Raw genomic sequence first — 18,525 nt, forward strand, 5'->3', positions numbered from 1 at the left:
TAAATGCATTTAACTTAAAACTGTGCCATGTCCTCTGGCTCAGTACATTTGCTTTAGAAACGTGGTTTAGTCTTGTTGCCATTTTATATATACATATATAATATTTTTATACCTTAACACTTATTCTTGATGGCATCTGTCAGATATTAGCAAGGATCAGAAATGGGAATTTTTCAAAAGTCCTTTAATTTACCTGATGACCTCACCAGGTACTTAAAAAATCCAAGTGCTTTTAATTTCTGGAAAACTACAATTTAAGCTCCAAAATAACCTACAGAATGTAAACCTCATTTGTCAAAGGCTCTGGGCCGACCTGGGGGCCGCTCCGTGGGGCCGCAGCCCGGCCTCGCCCGGAGTCCCCCCTCGGAGCTGGACCGCCAGGCGCGAGCACACAGCCCCTCCGCCTGTGTCTGTGTGAGGCTCAGAAATAAAGCTTCCATGTCCGGTGTCTCCTTTGCAGTAGCAGGTGCTGAGGGACAGGCCTGGGGCCACGCCGCTGCCACAGCACAGGGTCTCAGGCAGCTCGGGCCCTGTGCTCCTGCCACACCCCACCTGCCGCTGCCGCCTCCTGGGGACCATGCTGGTGCGGCCTTTCCCGAGTGAGTTCGCAGACGTCTGTAGCTCGGAGGGTGGGGTGAAGGGGTCGTGAAGAAGCGAGGGACCACTGTGACCAAAGGCGCAGAGGAGCGAGACAGCTGACGGGCAGGGAGACCGCAGAGGGACGGGCACAGTGGAGCCACCGTCAGGCCAGCAGCTGTGGGAAGGTGACTCGGCGTCGGTGTGGCCGTGCACGAGGGCCAGATGAGGCAGGTGAGACACAGCTTGGGCCTGGTGTTCAGCATCAGAGCTCGGGGAAGAGCCAGGGTGCATTCTGGAAGTAAGAACCGTCGAGACTTACTGACGGAATTGAGGTTTAGGGTGAGAAACCAAGGATGGAAGGGAGTCAGAATTTCAGCATGCTGAGCGGGAGGTGGTGGTGGTGGGCTGTGCCGACCCGAGGACCTCAGCATTGAGAAGAGGTGAGGGGAACAGGGACCTTTCAGAGCCCCAGGGTAGAGGAGACGGCTCCCGGGAGGAGGCAGCTGTCCCCGGCTTCTGCAGGCACTTGAGGAGAGCTGAGGTAGTGTCAAGGTCAGGAGAAGGGAAGCCGGGCGAGCACAGGCTGCAGAATGAACAGAAAACAAGGGTGGGTGGGCAAGAGGAAGCTTTTTGGAAAAACAGGGTCAGGGAAGGGACCTTTAGGTTAGGAGATGCTGGTACGGCTGCCCGGAAGCCCTAAGAGCTGGGACCGATGGCCAGGTTTGAGTTCAAGGATGGGCCGTGAGGGTGGGAGGAGGTGGGGGCATGGGCACAGCAGCTGGCTGGGGTCTTCTGCACGTCCTTCAGGAGCCAGCTGCCCTCACCCAGGTGTGGTCTTGTCACCAGCCTGAGACAGAGAGGTGTGCAGTCCTGGGGTAGAACCCAGAGCCGGCGTGCCTTGGGCATGGCTGTGACTGCCCATGGTCCTTGCTGAGCTGGACCCAGCAAACCCAAGCAAGAGGGGTAGAAAGGTGTTTGGACATAAAATCTAGGCTCCAGTCCAGGGTCCTCAAATCACCGGCATCAGAAGCCCCCATGGACACAGATCTCAGAGCCGAGCCCCGCTTCCGGGTCAGCCTCTACCAAGGTTCGGGGTGAGGCCGCTTGGCGGGGACCACATGGAGTAAAAATAGTCCCGAGAAGATGATGGAAGTGGGAGGTGATGGTAAGAAAACTGGGATCAGGAGACAACAGCCCTTCCCGACCCAGACCCAGTGGTCCCAGATGTGGGCTCTGGCCGGGGCCAGGACACTGCATTGGTGAGGGATGAGGAGGCCCATGGGCTCCTGGGGCAGGAAAGGGAACCCAAGCAACAGGCAGGGGCCGGCGTGTGCGGGCAGAAACCTCAGGGTGGAAAGCAGCCCAGCCTGCGTCCCTACCGGGGTCCGAGCAGCAGGCCTGCGGCTACCATGTGCTGAAGTCCTTGAAGCCTCCGCTGGGCTTCTTCTTGGCCACGGGGACGGCTGCGCTGGTGGATGGCTCCTCATCAGCTCCACGTTTCCTGGGGAGGGAAGAGGCAGGCGCCAGCTGCTGTGGGGGCCAGGCCCGAGCTGGGAGCCACGTGTTCCACATCACCCCCACCCCGAGTCTGATCTCTTCGGCTGCACCGAGGCCTCCCAGCTCCCGCTCACTGCTCAATCCCCGATCGCAAGCACATGGACGCACCCAGGAAACGGACACCAGCTCCCCCCACTCACGTGGCTGCCGGGTTGATGTACTTGCCCACCCCCTGGCGGTATGTGGGGGGGCCCTGGCTCCCAGGCTTGGACTGGCTTTTCTTGGCTGTGCTTTCGGGGGCTGCCTCCGCGAGCTGTGTCTTCTTCCGCTCCTCAGCGATCTGTGGTGGAGCGGGATGTGGCTGACCCGGAGCCCCTCAGGCTGCATAGGGCTCCCCGAAGCCCTCCCCATGGGGCCACTCTCCTCACCTGAACATCGGCCTCCTCGTAGGGGTCCACAAACACCGTGGTGGAGTCGATGCGGATCTCCTCCTACAGCAAAGGGAACCCGTGAGCAGGGCTGGCAGGAGACAGGACCCCATGCCTGCCCGGCCCAGCCTCTCTGTTCTCCTAGGGCACACATACCTTAGGGCGGTCAGTTTTAGGGTCACTCTCCACATTCTCCATGGCTGTTAGTGTGTCAAAGCCCCCAACAACCCTGCAGCAGAGGGAAGGGTGCCTCTGAATATGCCCTGCTCAGGGCACCCCCAAAGGCCAAGTCCCCACAGCGTGCCAGGAAGAGGGGCTGCAGGCCCATGACGGCCTCACGGGCAAGGGCGCCGATTCAGGAAGACCCGCGGGCCTGAGAGGTGAGGCTTTACTAGGACACAGCCCCCGCTGCTTCCACACTGCGTGGCTGCTCTTTGCTACAACCACAAAGCTGAGTGAGGAGTGAGACAGACCGTAAGGTCACCACGCTGGAAGCTCCACCTGGGCCTTACAGGATGGGGAGAAAGGTGGTGCCCAGACCTGTGATTCGGGATCTCCAAAGGAGCCTGAGGGGCTGACTGGGCAGGACAGCCACCGGCAGGGCTGGAGCTGCGCTCTCCTTAGCCAAGGTCCCCTGGCCAACACAAGCCCCAAGTCCCAGTTCTGCATGGCTGTGACCTTGGCAGGGCCAGGCCTTGGGAAAAGGCAGTGAGAGGCTCCAGCTGGGGAAGGAGCCGCCCTCCCAGCACCCCCGACCTCATCAGTAACTTCTCTTACCGCCCGAAGATGGTGTGCTTCTTGTCGAGGTAAGCGCAGGAGCGAAAGGTGATAAAGCTGGGAAAGAGGACAGGAAGGTCAGGAAGAGAGAGCTTCCCCACTTGGCCCCCAAGGCCGCTGGGCACAAACCAGGCCACACACACACACCCTGCCCCAAGCCTGCTCTGGAAGCTGCTCACTTGTGTGCACGGCCCCCTACCTGCCTATCTAGGGCAGGCTGTCCACCACGGTGCCACCAGGCGACTGGGGAGAGATCCCAGTGCACAGCCGCCAGGAAGGGGCAGGGGAGGCTCAGGCCCAGGCACGATGTCCAGAGCCTGGAGGCAGAGGCTGCGCTGGAGACGGCGCAAGGAGAAGACCAGAGCCCATCCACCGAGAGACCAGAGGACCAAGGACTCTGAACCAGCAGGAAGGGGGCAACGAGCAGGACAGGGAGTCAAGAGAGACGCAGGTGCACATAAAACAACACTGACCTAGAACATTTCACTTCCGACCTGGCATACAAATGGGTGGAATTAAAAAGGGGACATCTGTAACACTTTCAATAATAAAGGTAATTTTTTTTAAAATGGGTAGAATTAGGCCCTGGCCGGGTTGCTAGTTGGTTAGAGCATCATCCTGCTATCTCAGGGTACTCACAAGAATCAACCAACGCACAGACAAATGGAACAACAAATCTATGTTTCTCTCTTTCCCCCCTTCCTCCCTCTCTCTAAAATCAACAAATGGATTTAAAAAACGTTTTTAATGGGTGGAATTAAATTCCCAACTACACTAACATGGATGGTGGGGGGAGGATGTGACTAGAAGGGTCTTGTCTGGGAGTGAGGTGGAGATATGAACTAATAACTTTAGACTTTAAATAGATGTACTTGATTTAAGGCTAGAAGTAAAACATCTAACTTCAAACCAGGAGAAAGGGGAAAGGAAGAAATAAAAAATTTTAAAAGGGTCATCAGAAAGCACACAGATATTAGCAGTATAACTGGAAAGTTAAGTACTTAAGATTCTCAGGTTAAATTAAACCAAAATCTAGGTGTGTGCCTTAAAAAGCCTTAAAACTTCAAGCTGAAAGGTTAAAAGTAAAAGATGGAAGAAGACATCAGACAAGACATGAGGCAGAGTGTTCCAGGGCTGCTTACAGTGCACGAAGCCACTCCCCAGAGAAAACCGAGAGGCTTGGGGACCAGGATAATGGCAGGCCTGGTGGAAGGCCACCTCCCCAGTGGGGTGCTGCACACCTCCCTGGTTGGATTCAGGGCAGGGCTGAGGGGGAACCTGCAGGGAGCCCGAGCCGCCTCCCCGGCCCATCCCCTAGCCACCCAGCAACTCACAACTGAGACTTGTTGGTGTTGGGCCCCGAGTTGGCCATGCTGAGGATGCCCCGGCCCGTGTGCGAGAGGTTGGGCCGGAACTCGTCTTTGAAGGGTTTTCCCCAGTAAGACTCCCCGCCTGGAAGAGGAGGAGCATGGTTGGCAGCAAGCACGGCTGGGGCCTAGCTGGGTGCAGCCAGCAGGACACAGCCCAGCTCCAGAAATCTATGCCAGTTGCAGGGGCACTGGGCACTGCTGGGACTGGGTCTGGATCTGGGGCACCTTAGAGGGCAGCCCTGGCGCTGAGGGCCCCTCATCACCAGCCCCCAGGGCCCTTGAAACCTCTACGTGGGTTCTGGCCCTGAGAATGAAGTAAAGGGTGAAGGCCATGGGCAAGGGAGTGGGCCTGAGCCCCAGCAGCTGACAAGCTGAGAGTGTATGTGGGGGGGAGACCTTTGAGAGAGCAACCAGACACCTGGGGACTAGGGGGATAACCTCCCTCTGCCGTGGGCCCCCTGAAGCATCCCTTGGTCCACTGACAAAGACGGGTGCCTAGAGGCCTGTGGAGGAGGCAACATGCTCCCCTCCATCTCAATGAGAAAACAGGAACGTGCCCAAGGCCACCTACGCCACATCTGGAACTCAGCATGTCCCACCCACCTACCCCCTCATGGCCGATGGGGCAGCCAGCTGCCCAGGGAACCCCAGCACCCGTACCTACCCGTGCCTGTGCCAGTGGGGTCACCTCCCTGGATCTGCAAGAACAAAAGCCAGTGAGCAAGCCATGCCCGCGACCCCGCTGGCCCTTCCACAGCCCCCACTGCCCACAGCCCCCACTGCCCACAGCCGGAAGCAACTCCCCACCGGCCAGATGGACTGAGAGGTGTCTGAGCTCTTGGTGAGGGCAGAGGCCCTGCCAGGGCCTGTCTCTGCACAAGCCCAGTGTGGCCAGGCTGGGTGCTCAAGGGGTGAGTCTGCCGTTTCCCGGTCTCTGAGAAGGGGCTCCCACGTATGGCAGAAGTCACCTCCAGGATGCATCTGGCCTCGGAGGCCAGTGCTGACCCAGGTCACTCACCACGAAATTCCTGATGGACCTGTGGAAGATGGTGCCGTCGTAATACTGCTTCTTGCAGAGCTTGATGAAGTTTTCGCAGGTTTTTGGAGTCTGCAAAATAACCAGATACTTCTGTGAGGCATGAAGCAGCCAATGGGGCTCGCCAATGCCCCCCAAGCCCTGACCATGCAGTGGCAGAGGGTTAGCTGCCCAGCGTGAACACAGTAAGGACCAAGCTGCCCAGCCTGAGTGCGAGGCCCACAGGGAGACGCCAGCAGAGCAGCAGGGGCGGGGGCGGGGGGTGCCAGGTGTGTGTTCACCGCCCAGACTGGGGCTGAGGAAACGCAGCACACAGACAGGGTCCCTTCTGGGGAGGGCAATGGGGCACACCCCTAGAGCACAGAATTTTCTACTGCGAGCACACCCAGAGTGCAGCTCCATGCTTAAGAGCCGGGGACAACCCTGGGCAGGGGAGGGACGGCTGCCACACCCACCATGTCGCAGTGCAGCTCCAGGTTGAGGTCGCCCCTGTTGGTGTGCAGCCGCACGTAGCCCTTCTTCTTCACAAACTGGTAGCGCAACACGTCCTCGTCAATGGCGGCTGCAATCAAGCAGAGGCCCAAGCTCTGTGCCTTCCCTCGCCCTGAAGACCCGCACCCCACGCCAGGCACAAGGCCTGGAACTGGCCCAGCTCCGAGGAAAGCCCAAGGGGGTGCCCTGGCTGAGCACGGGGAGGCTGAGCAGTTAAGGCGGGGACGCTGGGAAGGCCTGGACCCAGGGCGGGAGGGGGGTGGAGACGAGAGGGTTGGGGACCTGACCTGAAAATATAAGAGGAAGAGAGCTTGGTGGAGGGCTAGGATGCCCATGGGCAGCCTGGGAAGAGGAAAAGGGGGGGGGGGGGCTCGCTCACAGGCAGGACACGGCATGGAGAGGGTTCCTGCCACAGGCCTAGCTCTTACTACAGCGTCCCCCATTGCAGACACAAGCACACCTTCAAAAGGGCCTGTGCCCTGACCATTCCTGAGCTGCCTAAGAGCCCACAAAACCCAGACACCACGGAGCGATGCCGAGGACAGGAAGGGAGGGCACCCGCCTCGGCCACTATGAGGCAGCACTGGTGACAGAGGAGGGAAGGCAGCTACCTGCTTCGTGGGTGGTCTCTGGAACCATGGCAGTGGAGGTGAAGGAGGCGCTAACCTTCCCAGTGGAATAGTGGGCCTGCGGAGAAAACACGCGGGCGCATCAGCAGCGCCTGGGAGGCCCGGAGGCCGAGGACGTGGGAGCAGCTTAGGCCCCTGCTCGTGCCTCTCCTCCAGGAAGGCGTCCGTGGCCACCACCCAGATACACCAGGAACCTCCTGGGGACAGGGTGGCCCAGCCCGAATTGGCCTTTCCCTAAGGCCCCAAGGAACGAGGGACTCTACTTTCCTTTTAAAAGTTTTCAGTGTTGCCCTAGCCCCGTGGTTGGCAAACTGCGGCTCGTGAGCCACATGCGGCTCTTTGGCCCCTTGAGTGTGGCTCTTCCACAAAATACCACGGCCTGGGCGAGTCTATTTTGAAGAAGTGGCGTTAGGAGTTTAAGTTTAAAAAATTTGGCTCTCAAAAGAAATTTTAATCGTTCTACTGTTGATATTTGGCTCTGTTGACTAATGAGTTTGCCGACCGCTGCCCTAGCCGGTATGGCCAGTGGATAGAGCGTCAGCCTCCAGACTGAAGGGTCCCAGGTTCGATTCTGATGAAGGGCACATGCCTGGGTTGTGCACTTGATCCCCAGTAGGAGGCGTGCAGGAGGCAGCCAATCAATGATTCTTTCGCATCATTGATGTTTCTCTCTCTCCCTCTCCCCTCTTCTCTAAAATCAATAAAAAATATGTTTTAAAAAATAGTTTTCAGTGTCTACAATAAACACATTTTAAATCAGGAAAACATAAGCCTCAATAAATATTTTTTCATCCTAGGCAGAAGGGAAAAATAAAAAGAGGGATTTCTCCCCATCAGAAGGAAGTACACCAAAATGCTAAGAGCTTGTGTGTGCGTGGTGGAATTATGAACAACAAACTTTTCTTTTGCAAAGTTTCCCAAATACTTCTTTAAGGAGGGAGCCTCAGAGCCCCACCTCCCCACCGCCACAGCCCCAGCTCTCCAAAATGAAGAGGGGAAGAGGCAGCTTTGGGGCCTGACAGACCGTGGCACAAATCCTGGTGCCATCACTGCCAAGTGAGCACCTCAGAGCCAACTACTGGGTATTGTAAGAAGCAAACCCGACTGCCCAGGAGGGACGGGCACCGCACCACTTGTCCCTACCTCAGCACTACAGTGCCCCAGAAACACCCGCCCTCTCTCCCTGGGTTTGCTCTGGGCACCAAGGACCAGCTCTGTAGGGCAGTGACTCCGCACCCCACGGGGCATCCCCTCCCACAGGCCTGCATGCCTGAGGCTACTGTGTCATGTGCACCAAAGCCCCAGGCACTGTCCACCAGCATGTCTGTCCCAGGATCCCCAGCTTGGGCTAGAGCATGAAATAGACCCTACATGGCCCCGCTGGTTTGGCTCAGTGGATAGAGCATCAGCCTGCGGACTGACGGGTCCTGGGTTCGATTCCAGTCAAGGGCACATGCCCAGGTTGTGGGCTCTGTCCCCAGTAGGGGGCATGCAGGAGGCAGCTGACCAATGATTCTCTCTCATCATTGATGTTTCTCTCTCCCTTCCTTGCTGAAATCAATAAAAATATATATAGAAAAAGAAATAGACCCTACATGGCTGGGGGACACCTTCCCTGCACGGCTCCCAGTACCCACATCTGTCGGCCCCAGCCTCCTCAGTGCTGCTGTCCTCTGGGCCTCCAGGGGTGCCTTGGCTCGGGGTCCCAGCTGCTTCCCCTCCGACTGTATCCAGAACCACTCCTAGGTGCTCTGATGGGCGGGTGGCTTGAGCTGGCAGCTGCGCGCCCCGCCACCTACTCACCGCATTCAGCTTGTCCACCTTCTTCTTCTCTGGGACTTTCATGGTGGCCGCCAGGACCTCATCCCCCTTGAACTCCTTGTAGAGCTCCTGCAGTGTTTCTCGGGTCTCGGCATTGGTATTTTTCAAATAATAAGATGGGTCCTGTTTGGCCTTTTCTTCATCTACAAAACAGCATGGTGGCCCTGAGCAGCTGAGCCCCAGGAATGTCCCCAGATGTGCGTGATGGGAGAAAAGGCCAGAGCTGGCTACCCCAGCAGGTCCCGGACCAGGACACAGGCCAAGCCTCCCTCACAGTGACATCTTCGTAGCCGCTGCAAACCCAGGGAGGTAGTGTAGGCAGAGAGTGAAGGAACAGCCCAGAAGGGCAGCACCACCCGCCGGGCTTCTGCTGGAGTCGGCCGTGGTCTGTCCCTGGCCCAGCCTTGGTCCCAATGGTGTTCAGAAAGAGCCCACACCACAGCTGGTGACCAGCTAGCTCAGCAGTACCACCTACCTGCCTGACCTCCTGTCCCTGGAGTGAGAACAGAGACAACTTCTAAGGAGCAAAGACGGCCCCATCCAGGCACCTGAGGGCCTGGGCGAGGAAGCAGCCCCGAGGGCCCTGGAGCAGAGTCTTGAGAGGGGAGGCCCAGGTGTGTGGGCCTCTCCCGCAGGAGGCTGTGGGCACTCAGGCGTAAGGCCTGGCTGGCACCCACCACATCAGGCCCTGTGGGCAGGCGTGGGCCAAGGTGATCCTGCCAATCTCAGCGCAGGAGAAGCTGAACGCCAGCTTGAGAAATTCCAAACTTGCCTCAGCTCGATCAAGACTCTGGCCCCAGGAGGGCGGGGGCTTTGGCCAGGGAGCATGGACCTATTTCCCCTAACCCCTGGCACCCAGACCACCCCTGGATGTTCATACCTGGGTCTGTTATTTTCATGTTATTCTTAACATGAAAGAAGTTGGAGACGTTGAATTTGTCCAAATTTGTAGGGTCCTAGAGCAAAAAGAACACGTGCAGCAGAGTGAGCCCAGCTGGGTTCCAGGCTGTGGCCATGTGGCCACAACAGGCAGCAAAGGACAGGTGAGTGGCATGAGGGTCCTGGGGCCAGGAGGGAAGAGGCCTGTGGCTGCCCGGAAGCCTGGGGGTCAAGCAGGGAACAAGGGAGCCAGGGAGAGGGCTCTGTCCCGGGCAGGGCCATGAACAGGGGTGGGGTGGAAACTGCAACAAATGGCTGGCTGCTCCCCAAACTGCATCTGCATCTCTCTGGCACAAGGCTGACAAGCACCCTTTGCTGTTAGACAGCCACAAGACGGATGGGGTCTTCTCGGAGGAAGGTGAGCAGATATGCCGTGCCCACCTCCAGGACTCCCACATGCTACCCCGTACTCCCTTCAGCCTGGCTGCCAGACAGACCCCACAGAGCTCGGGCCTTGGGGACAGTGAGCCCACTACATTGGAAGCAATGTGTACTGACCTCCAATTAGAATGGGACAAGCCACAGAAGGGATTGTCGCCATCTAAGTCACTCCTGGATTTTCTAAGTCCATGTTTTTCATGAACTCACCCAGGATTCTCTGACACCACAGAGGTGCCTTGTGCCCAATGCTGAGGTACAAAGCACACACCTGCCCCCACTCTCAAGAGGGCAGGTGGAGAGCGAGGCCTGCAAAGAGGCCACTCTGTGCCGAGATGGCTCTGGGGGCCCTGACAGCAGGGACAGGCATCAGAGGAGAAGTGGGAACCAGACTGAGGAAGCGGCGTGTGCGAAGGCCCATGTGACTGAGGGTGAGGAGGGCAGGAGGTGGGGGCACTGTCAGTGGCAGCTGGGAACCTCGACCAGACAGGTAGCAAGGAGGAAGCCACTGAACCTGGGTGGAGAGGTGGGGCTGGCAGAGGGCAGCCGTGCCCAGGTTCTCTGGCCCCTCCTGAAAACACAGGGGATGGGACCGCACCTGGAGGGTGATGATGTCCTGCCGGGAGAAGGGCTCGTCAGTCAGCAGGTCTCGGAAGTTCTTGGCCTTGATATTGAGCTGCTCCACTGCCTGTGGCCAAAAGGAAGCGGCTGTTACCGTGCCTGTCCCCAGCCCGGCATCAGGAGCCTACAGCCCGCCCGGACGACGGCACCATCCAGCATGAGGAAAAGGACAGAACCACCAGGCACCCCCCACGGGCTCAGAGCCATGGCCCTGCCACTGAGGGGGAAGCTTGTTGAGCCCCAGAAACTCGAAGACTACCCTCTGAGCAAGATACCTCACAGGACTCTCTCGTGACACGTCTTACACATCAGCAAACAGGTTCAGCAAGGCCACCCATCTGTACCAAGCCCCTCAAATCGGAGCACTCGGACAAGGTGTCACACCCAGAGTCCCTAGAGCCACGCTGGCCACCTGGACCCTGCCAGCGGCCAGGGACAGGCATGACAACAGCTGAGAGGCCTCCCTGCTACGTGGAGCCCACAGCCCTGCGTCTGTGCTCTGCTGGCACGCAGGGCCTCCTCTCCCCACACCTGCCCACCAGCCACATCTGCTCCTCTTGGGGACTCCTCCAGGAACTGGGGCGGGGGGCTCAAGACCCCCTCGAAGCCCTGGAGTGCCCTCAGAGCACAGGGTCCCTCCCAGGGCCTGACCAGTAAGAGTCTGCTGAAGACGACTGTGGGGAAGACCCCTGGGTACAAAGAACTTCCCAGGCATCAGGTCCAGAGGCCACAGGAAGGCCTGCCTTTTCCAGGCTGTGCTGATGGCTCTCAGAGTGTCGGCACCACAGGGAAAGGCTGTGCAATCCCCGAGCCCAGACCAGGGTTCCCAGGAGCAGACACCTAAAGAGCCGGTAGGGGACACAGTTCCCGAGAACCTACCTCGTAGGCATAGACATTGCCGGTGGTTCTGATGGCCACGATGTGGGTGTTGTTGGTGAACACGGTGTACAGCACTGGACAGTGGTACTTCTCTAGGGAGAAGGCAGAAGCCTGCATCAGTATGCCCAGAGTGGGGCCCAGAGGGCTGGCCAGCTGCTTAACCCCCCTCCTCCAATCCCCACATGGCCTTCCTCAGAGGTATCTGCCTCATCAGCCCAGGCCACCACTGGCAACATTGCCCTGGCCTCCTCCTCCACTGCAGACACTGCCACGTCCCTCACCCTGTCGCCTGGGATATTGCAACAAACTCCTGCTGCTCCACTGCCCCACCAACTCCCTACAGGTAGCCAGGAGCCTGTCCAAATAAGTCCCAACAAATAAACTGCAAAGAGGCGGGGAGGAAGACTTCTAGATTAAGAGACTTAGAGATTATCAACTACCTATTTGTGTGAACTTTTTAAAAATCTTGATTTGAAAACTATATGAAAATAATTATGAGAGCATTCTGGAAATTTGATCACTGGCTAGACAGTCAATAATATTAAGGAATTCTTGTTAATTACTTTATTTTTTAAATATATTTTATTGATTTTTTACAGAGAGGAAGGGAGAAGGATAGAGTTAGAAACATCGATGAGAGAGAAACATCGATCAGCTGACTCCTGCACGCCCCCTACTGGGGATGTGCCCGCAACCAAGGTACATGCCCTTGACGGATATCGAACCTGGGGCCCTTCAGTCTTCTATCCACTGAGCCAAACCGGTTAGGGCTTGTTAATTTTTTAGACGTTAGAGTAGTTAGGATAGTATTGTGATAACTATTTTTTTAAGTCCTTATCTTTCAGACTTAAGTATTTAAGCATGAAATGATACAATGTCTCAAATTTGTTTTAGAATCACCTAAGTAGCCTGGCTAGCATGGCTCAGTGGTTGAGCATGGACCTATGAACTAGGAGGTCACGGTTCGATTCCCGGTCAGGATGCATGCCCGGGTTGCAGTCCCAATCCCCAGTGTGGGGCGTATAGGAGGCAACAGATCACTGGTATTTCTCTCTCTCTCTCTCTCCCTTCCTCTCTGAAATCAACAAAAATATATTTTAGCCCTTGCTGGTTTGGCTCAGTGGATAGAGCGTTGGCCTGTGGGCTGAAGGGTCCCAGGTTCGATTCCGGTCAAGGACACACACCTCAGTTGCAGGCTCCTCCCTGGCCCGGGCTCTGGTTGCAGCTCGTGCAGGAGGCAACTAATTGATGTGTTTCTCTCACATTTATATATATTTCTGCCTTTCCCTCTCTCTTCCAATCTTTCTAAAAATCAATGGAACCCAGCCAGTTGTGACTCAGCAGTTGAGCATCAATCCACGAACCAAAAGGTCACCAATTCGATTACTAATCACATGCCCAGGTTTTGGGCTATCGATGATTCCCTCTCATCATTGATGTTTCTATCTCTCCTTCTCCCTTCCTCTCTGAAATCAATAAAAATATTTTTTAAAATAATAAAAATCAATGGAGAAATATCCTCAGGTGAGGATTAAAAAAATATATATATTTTTTTTTTAAATAAATAAGTAAATAAAAATCACCTAAGCAGGCACTCAGTAAATAGTTGCTGAATGAGATACACTGTAGACCTCCCCAGATCAGCTGATCTCTGAGCAGGGAGGCCCACAACACGCCGCCATCAGGACGGAGCTCTCTGACCCCAGGGACTGTCCCTGAATCGCTAAGCTTCTGTTTTCCCAAGGCCTTTCACTCATCACTGTGAACCAGCATCTACTATAAGCCAGGCTCTAGGGTCAGAGAGTGTCAAACGGGCCCCAGCCTCAGCTACTTCAGCATCTCTCTAGAATGTACACACCCAGTGAGCATGGGCACCAGCCTTGACCATGGCATCTGCATGGGCCAAAAGAACCATGCCAGGCCAACCAAGAACCGAGAGCAAGGTCAGTGCCCTCAGGGGTTGCCTCAGCGAGGGCATCTGGCCAGTGAGAGGGTGTGTAGCGAGATAAAGCAGGAGGGTCCTGGCTGGGCTGGGCTTTACGACCAGTGGTGAGCAGCTCAGCCTAAGAGCCATTCAACAAACCTGTCAGACCCGCACAGCCCTGCCCAGCGGCCTTCCCTGGCCTCTCAGCCTGCGCAGCTTCTGCCTCCAGCCATGAGCAGACCTGATACACAGGGCCCATCTGTGCCCACAAAGGCCCCCAGAGGCCCCCCTGGCCCAACTGCCTCTGTGGGAAGAAATACCCAAAACCCAAGGTTTCACTCCTTCACCCTGAGCTTTAAAAGCTACCTGGACCTTTAAGAAAAAATTGTGTTAGCCCAGCCGGTGAGGCTCAGTGGTTGAGCGTCGATTCCCAGTCAGGGCACATGCCCAGGTTGTGGGCTCAATCCCTAGTGTGGAGTGTGCAGGAGGCAGCCGATCAATGATTCTCTCTCATTATTGATATTTCTATCTCTCTCTCCCTCCCTCTTCCTCTCTGAAATCAATAAAATATTTTTTTAAAAAAAGAAAAAGAAAAAATGTTAGCCCTGGCTGGTTTTTCTGTGGTTAGAGCATCAGCCTGTGCACCGAAGGGTTGAGGGTTCGATCTCCAGTCAAGGGCATGTAGCTTGGTTTCAGGTTCAATCTCTGGTCCCGGTCGGGGCACGTGCAGGAGGCAACCAATCTGTGTGTCTCTCTCACATCGATGTTGCTCTCTCTCTCTTTCTCTCCCCCTCCCCTCCTCACTCTCTAAAAATCAATGGAAAATATCCTCAGGTGAGGATAAAAAAATAAATAAAAAGGAAAAAATTATGTTGCCTCAGAAACTAAAAGCAAGTGTCTAGCCTGACCAGAAGGGAATGACGGGTTGTGCAGAGAACGCGGCGTGAGGCAGCGGCCAGGTTCTGCGGCCGGTCCTTGAGCTGGCTGTGAGAGGTCTCTTACCTTCACTGTTCTTTGCAAAGTTCAGTTTGATCAGGGACCGCACATCCAGTTTCTGGAAGAAGTAGAATTCATAATTAATAATAATAAGTGGCTGATATGAATGCCACTCCAGAAAGACAGTGGCACCTGCCAACACAGCTGCCTGCCAGGGGTCACTGCTGAGGCTAGGTGACACAGACAGACTGGAAACGTCTGACCATCCAAGCCTTCAGAAGAGGAAAAGGCACAGGTGCTGACCGAGGGCCCCAGGACACAGTGACTAACCCAGAGAAGGGGGCTGCACAGTGGAAGCCCAGCCTCTGAGCCAGCAAACCGGCCCCAAGCCAAGGGGCCGACATCCAGCCTGGAGGCCGAGCCTGAGGGGCAGGTTTCTTTACACTCTGTGAGGTTTAGACAGTTTCATGGCAAGCACTGATTATTTCTGAAATGGAATTATTTTGTCTTGGCCAGTGGTGCTAAGTGGTTAGAGTGTTGGCCCCTGCACCAAAGGGTCATGGGTTCATTCCCAGTCAAGAGCACGTACCTGGGTTGGTTTGATCCCCGGCCCGATTGGGGCGTGGGCAGGAGGCAACCAATCTACGTGTCTCTCTCACATCGATGTTTCTTTCTCTCTGTCTCCCCTTCCTCTCTTCTTCCCTACCAGTCTCTCTAACAATCAATGGAGGGAAAAAATCCTTGGGTGAGGATTAAAAAACACACAAATGTTAGTTTGTTTTCAGCTGGGTGGTGTTTACCTTATTCTCCTGTTGTGTAACTATTTAAGAAAGATGAAATATTTTAAAAAGTAGGGAAAAAGAATAAATATACCCAAATGCTAAGAGCAGTTGTGATGGGATCTCTATTTTTGTTTAATCCTCACCGATGTTTATTGATTCTACAGAGAGAGAGAGAGAGACAGACAGACAGACAGACAGACATCCACCGGTTGCCTCCCATACATGCCCTGACCAGGGATCAAACCCAAAACCTTCCTGGTGTATGGGATGACACTCCAACCAACTGAACCACCCAGGACTGGTGGGATGTTCCATTTTTTAACATTTCTGTGTGTCTACAGTTTGCCTCTTCTACAGGAAACTTCACAATAAAACAAAGTCCAGGCAGCCAGAGGAAAGCAGCAGCCCTGGGGGGTAGGCCTCAGCTGGGGTACTGAAGGGGGCTGTGGAGAGACCCTGGAACAGACAGGCAAAGCTGCCCCTTGGAAGCACCTAACTCAAGGCTCATGTTCCTGTAGCCACTGTCACCCAGGTGGGGTGGGCCCAGCCCTGCACAGGTCCCAAACGAGACACTGGGTGGGTGTTCCAGGACTGGGCCCCTGAGCCAAGCTCCAACCCTGTGTCCTCCCTCTCCTACAGTGGCCAGTCCACCAGCATCACACCTCTTTTATTCAACTACTAGAGGCCCAGTGCACGAAATTCATGCATGGGTAGGGTCCCTAGTGGCTGCCGGCTGTGGGCAGGGGCCTCCCTTCCCTGGCTGCCGGCTGGGGCCTTCCTTCGTTCCACGCCACACCCTGGTGGTCAGCGCACGTCATAGCAAACGATCAAACTCCTGGTCGGTCGAACTCCCGAGGGGTCACTTTGCATATTAGGCATATACATATACATATACATATACATATACATATACATATACATATATATATATATATTGACTCCCACACACCTGTGCAGGTGAGCATTAGACTCCAGGACAGATGATGGGGTGCTTGCTCCAAGGCTGCTCCCACCAGATAAGATAGCCCTTCTCACTTGGTCAGCGTAGCTCCATCCCCCAGTAGGAGGCATGCTGGAGGCAGCCATTCAGATGATGTTCCTCTCTCATGGATGTTTCTTTCTCTCTATCCCTCCCTCTTCCTCTCTCTATAAAAATCAACAAAAACAGCCCTAACTGGTTTGGCTCAGTGGATAGAGTGTCAGCCTGTGGACTGAAGGGTCCCAAGTTCAATTCTGGTCAAAGGCACATGCCAGGGTTACGGGCTCGATCCCCAGTAGGGGGCATGAAGGAGGCAGCCAATCAATGATTCTCTCTCATCACTGATGTTTCTCTCTCCCCTCTCTCCCTTCCTCTCTGAAATCAATAAAAATATATTTAAAAAATCAATAAAAACATTAAAATACAAAAAATAAAAATAAAATGGTGCAATTCTGGAAAGAAATTTGCCAGTAGCTACAAAAACAGAAAATGCATCCACCCCATGACCCAGCAGTCCCAAGACAACACTCATGTGTATGCCCAAAGAAGCATGCATAAGGGTGGCCCTGACCACTGTTTACAACAGCAGGTGACCTCAAATCCCTGCAGTACCCCCGCATGAGGACAACACAGCCACCACAGAACAAGGCAGGGCTTTATGCACTGACACACTCAGATCCCCAACACACTGCAGGATGAGAAAGCAAGGTACAGAGGAACTCACGCCTGTGAGCGCACCCATGGCCCAAAGAAAGATGTACACCTGTACACACGTGTGTGCATGTAGGAAACATTTCTGGAAAGGAATGCGTGTACAGGGAGAAGCACAGTCCCTCACTGTGCCCCCTCCATCGTCCTCTACCTCACCTGTGTGTATATGAAAACCACAGAATCAAAGGACAGGCGATAGGACAGCGTCCACTGGCATCACTTAAATTCCTGCACGACCCTTACCTCGCCGTTGCTGGGGTTGGTCCCGTACTTCTTAAGCCAAGGAATGATGTTCCTGAGGGAAGAGAACAGAGAGCATCGGCGTGATGGGCAGGTACAGCACAGCCAGGAGGCTGCTTCTGGGGACGGCTGCGAAGGGGCTTTGCTCCGCTCACTTCTGGGGCAGAAGCCAAGGAGAGGAGCGCCTTGCCTCATCAAAGGAAACAGGGGCTATTTCTGGAAATGTGGTTCAGAGTACATTCAGGGTTTTTACTGCAGTTATATATAAACAACACAACTAGCAAACAAAGATGTACACATATGTTGATAGGTCCATAAAATGAGATACTGGACCACCATCAAAATTATAATTTCCAGCCCTACCTGGTTTGGCTCAGTGGACAGAGCATCGGCCTGCGGACTGAAAGGTCCAGGTTCGATAAGTGAAAAGGATTTAGTTCATTAATATTCCAAAACAAGTACATGAGTGGCAACTACAACACTAGGACCTCACTTGGGGGGAAGGGGAGAGGTCAGTGCCACTCCAGGAAGACAGGAGCACCTGCCAACAAAGGTGCCTGCCAGGGGTCACAGCAGCATTGCTGCTTCATCTCTGAGGCCCTGGCAGTCCCTCCTGGGTCCCCAATAGACCTGCCCAGGCCCCCCAAACCCCCAGGACCTCAGCGTGGCCTGCCTTGCATTGCCTGGAACCATAAACCCCCAGCTGGCCCCACATCCCCTACCTGAGCAGATATCAACAACCTCACCCCATTTGTTAGCTCAAAAGTCAAGGGAGAACTCACAGCAAGTCAAAGACGACGCCTTCAGGGGTGCAGACCGGGTAGCTGAAGGGCTGCAGAGAGAGACTGAGAAAGGACATGGTCACTCCTGGTCATGCAATGGACTGGCCGGGCCACTCCCACATGGCTCCTATGACTTCTCCCTTTGCCTCTCCTTCCTTCGGTCATTCCTCCACCAACTCGGGTGCTCCTCTGCACAGCCTGGGATAGGTGCCAGCACAGAGGAGACCCCCACATCTCTGCCCCTCAGAAGCTCCCAGGACAAACCAGTAAGTACAAAGCCAGAATTTCAGCAGTTGAGGAGAGGGTTTAGGGAGAACTGCAGCCTAGTGCTCTCCACACCCTGTGCTGTGATGTCATACACGTGAGATCATGTTCAACCCCAAAGGAGCTCCCTGGAGGTGTCCTGGGAGAGGCAGGACTGGAATAGCAGCCATAGGCAGGCCACACTTTCCTACTGAGAACTGCCCTCTCCCATCCCAAGAAGCTCTGGTGGGCTCTCATGATCTGGGGATGCCTGCCTGCTCCTGACCACAGACTGTGCACACAGTTCTCCCCATATTTCACATGATTCAGGCAAGACCTGAGGCCCCAGGAGCCCAGGGTAAGTTCTAATATGTGGATGTGGGGTAGAGGGGCCTGCAGAGGCCCAGACTACCACAGGCCATTTGCCACCTCCAGGAGGGTCTCCTTAAGAAAAGCAGAGCCCACCGATGAAGGGAGACCAC

At 55.2% G+C, this 18,525-nt stretch overlaps 1 protein-coding gene across 4 annotated transcripts in view; it reads right to left on the reverse strand.

The window, feature by feature from the left end:
- Positions 1 to 294: 294 nt before the first annotated feature.
- PPIL2 (peptidylprolyl isomerase like 2) overlaps positions 295 to 18,525 on the reverse strand; it is a 28,339-nt gene continuing 10,108 nt past the window's right edge. The window contains exons 4-22 of one of the 4 annotated variants that reach the window (XM_054712362.1): positions 17,801 to 17,863; positions 17,022 to 17,073; positions 14,373 to 14,424; positions 11,447 to 11,538; positions 10,545 to 10,634; positions 9,510 to 9,585; positions 8,612 to 8,772; positions 6,791 to 6,866; positions 6,143 to 6,249; positions 5,670 to 5,759; positions 5,316 to 5,349; positions 4,616 to 4,733; positions 3,282 to 3,338; positions 2,661 to 2,733; positions 2,505 to 2,567; positions 2,277 to 2,416; positions 1,988 to 2,080; positions 1,037 to 1,162; positions 295 to 871 (exon numbers count right to left, since the gene is read on the reverse strand). In XM_054712362.1, the coding sequence (XP_054568337.1) occupies positions 295 to 871; positions 1,037 to 1,162; positions 1,988 to 2,080; positions 2,277 to 2,416; positions 2,505 to 2,567; positions 2,661 to 2,733; positions 3,282 to 3,338; positions 4,616 to 4,733; positions 5,316 to 5,349; positions 5,670 to 5,759; positions 6,143 to 6,249; positions 6,791 to 6,866; positions 8,612 to 8,772; positions 9,510 to 9,585; positions 10,545 to 10,634; positions 11,447 to 11,538; positions 14,373 to 14,424; positions 17,022 to 17,073; positions 17,801 to 17,863 (2,140 nt within the window). Of the gene's footprint in view, positions 872 to 1,036; positions 1,163 to 1,958; positions 2,081 to 2,276; positions 2,417 to 2,504; positions 2,568 to 2,660; positions 2,734 to 3,281; positions 3,339 to 4,615; positions 4,734 to 5,315; positions 5,350 to 5,669; positions 5,760 to 6,142; positions 6,250 to 6,790; positions 6,867 to 8,611; positions 8,773 to 9,509; positions 9,586 to 10,544; positions 10,635 to 11,446; positions 11,539 to 14,372; positions 14,425 to 17,021; positions 17,074 to 17,800; positions 17,864 to 18,525 lie in introns of those variants that run through there. The other 3 variants (XM_054712363.1, XM_054712365.1, XM_054712364.1) reach the window with 3 other exon arrangements.

The sequence above is a fragment of the Eptesicus fuscus genome, chromosome 23 (assembly GCF_027574615.1).
Source record: "Eptesicus fuscus isolate TK198812 chromosome 23, DD_ASM_mEF_20220401, whole genome shotgun sequence".
NCBI lineage: Eukaryota > Metazoa > Chordata > Mammalia > Chiroptera > Vespertilionidae > Eptesicus > Eptesicus fuscus.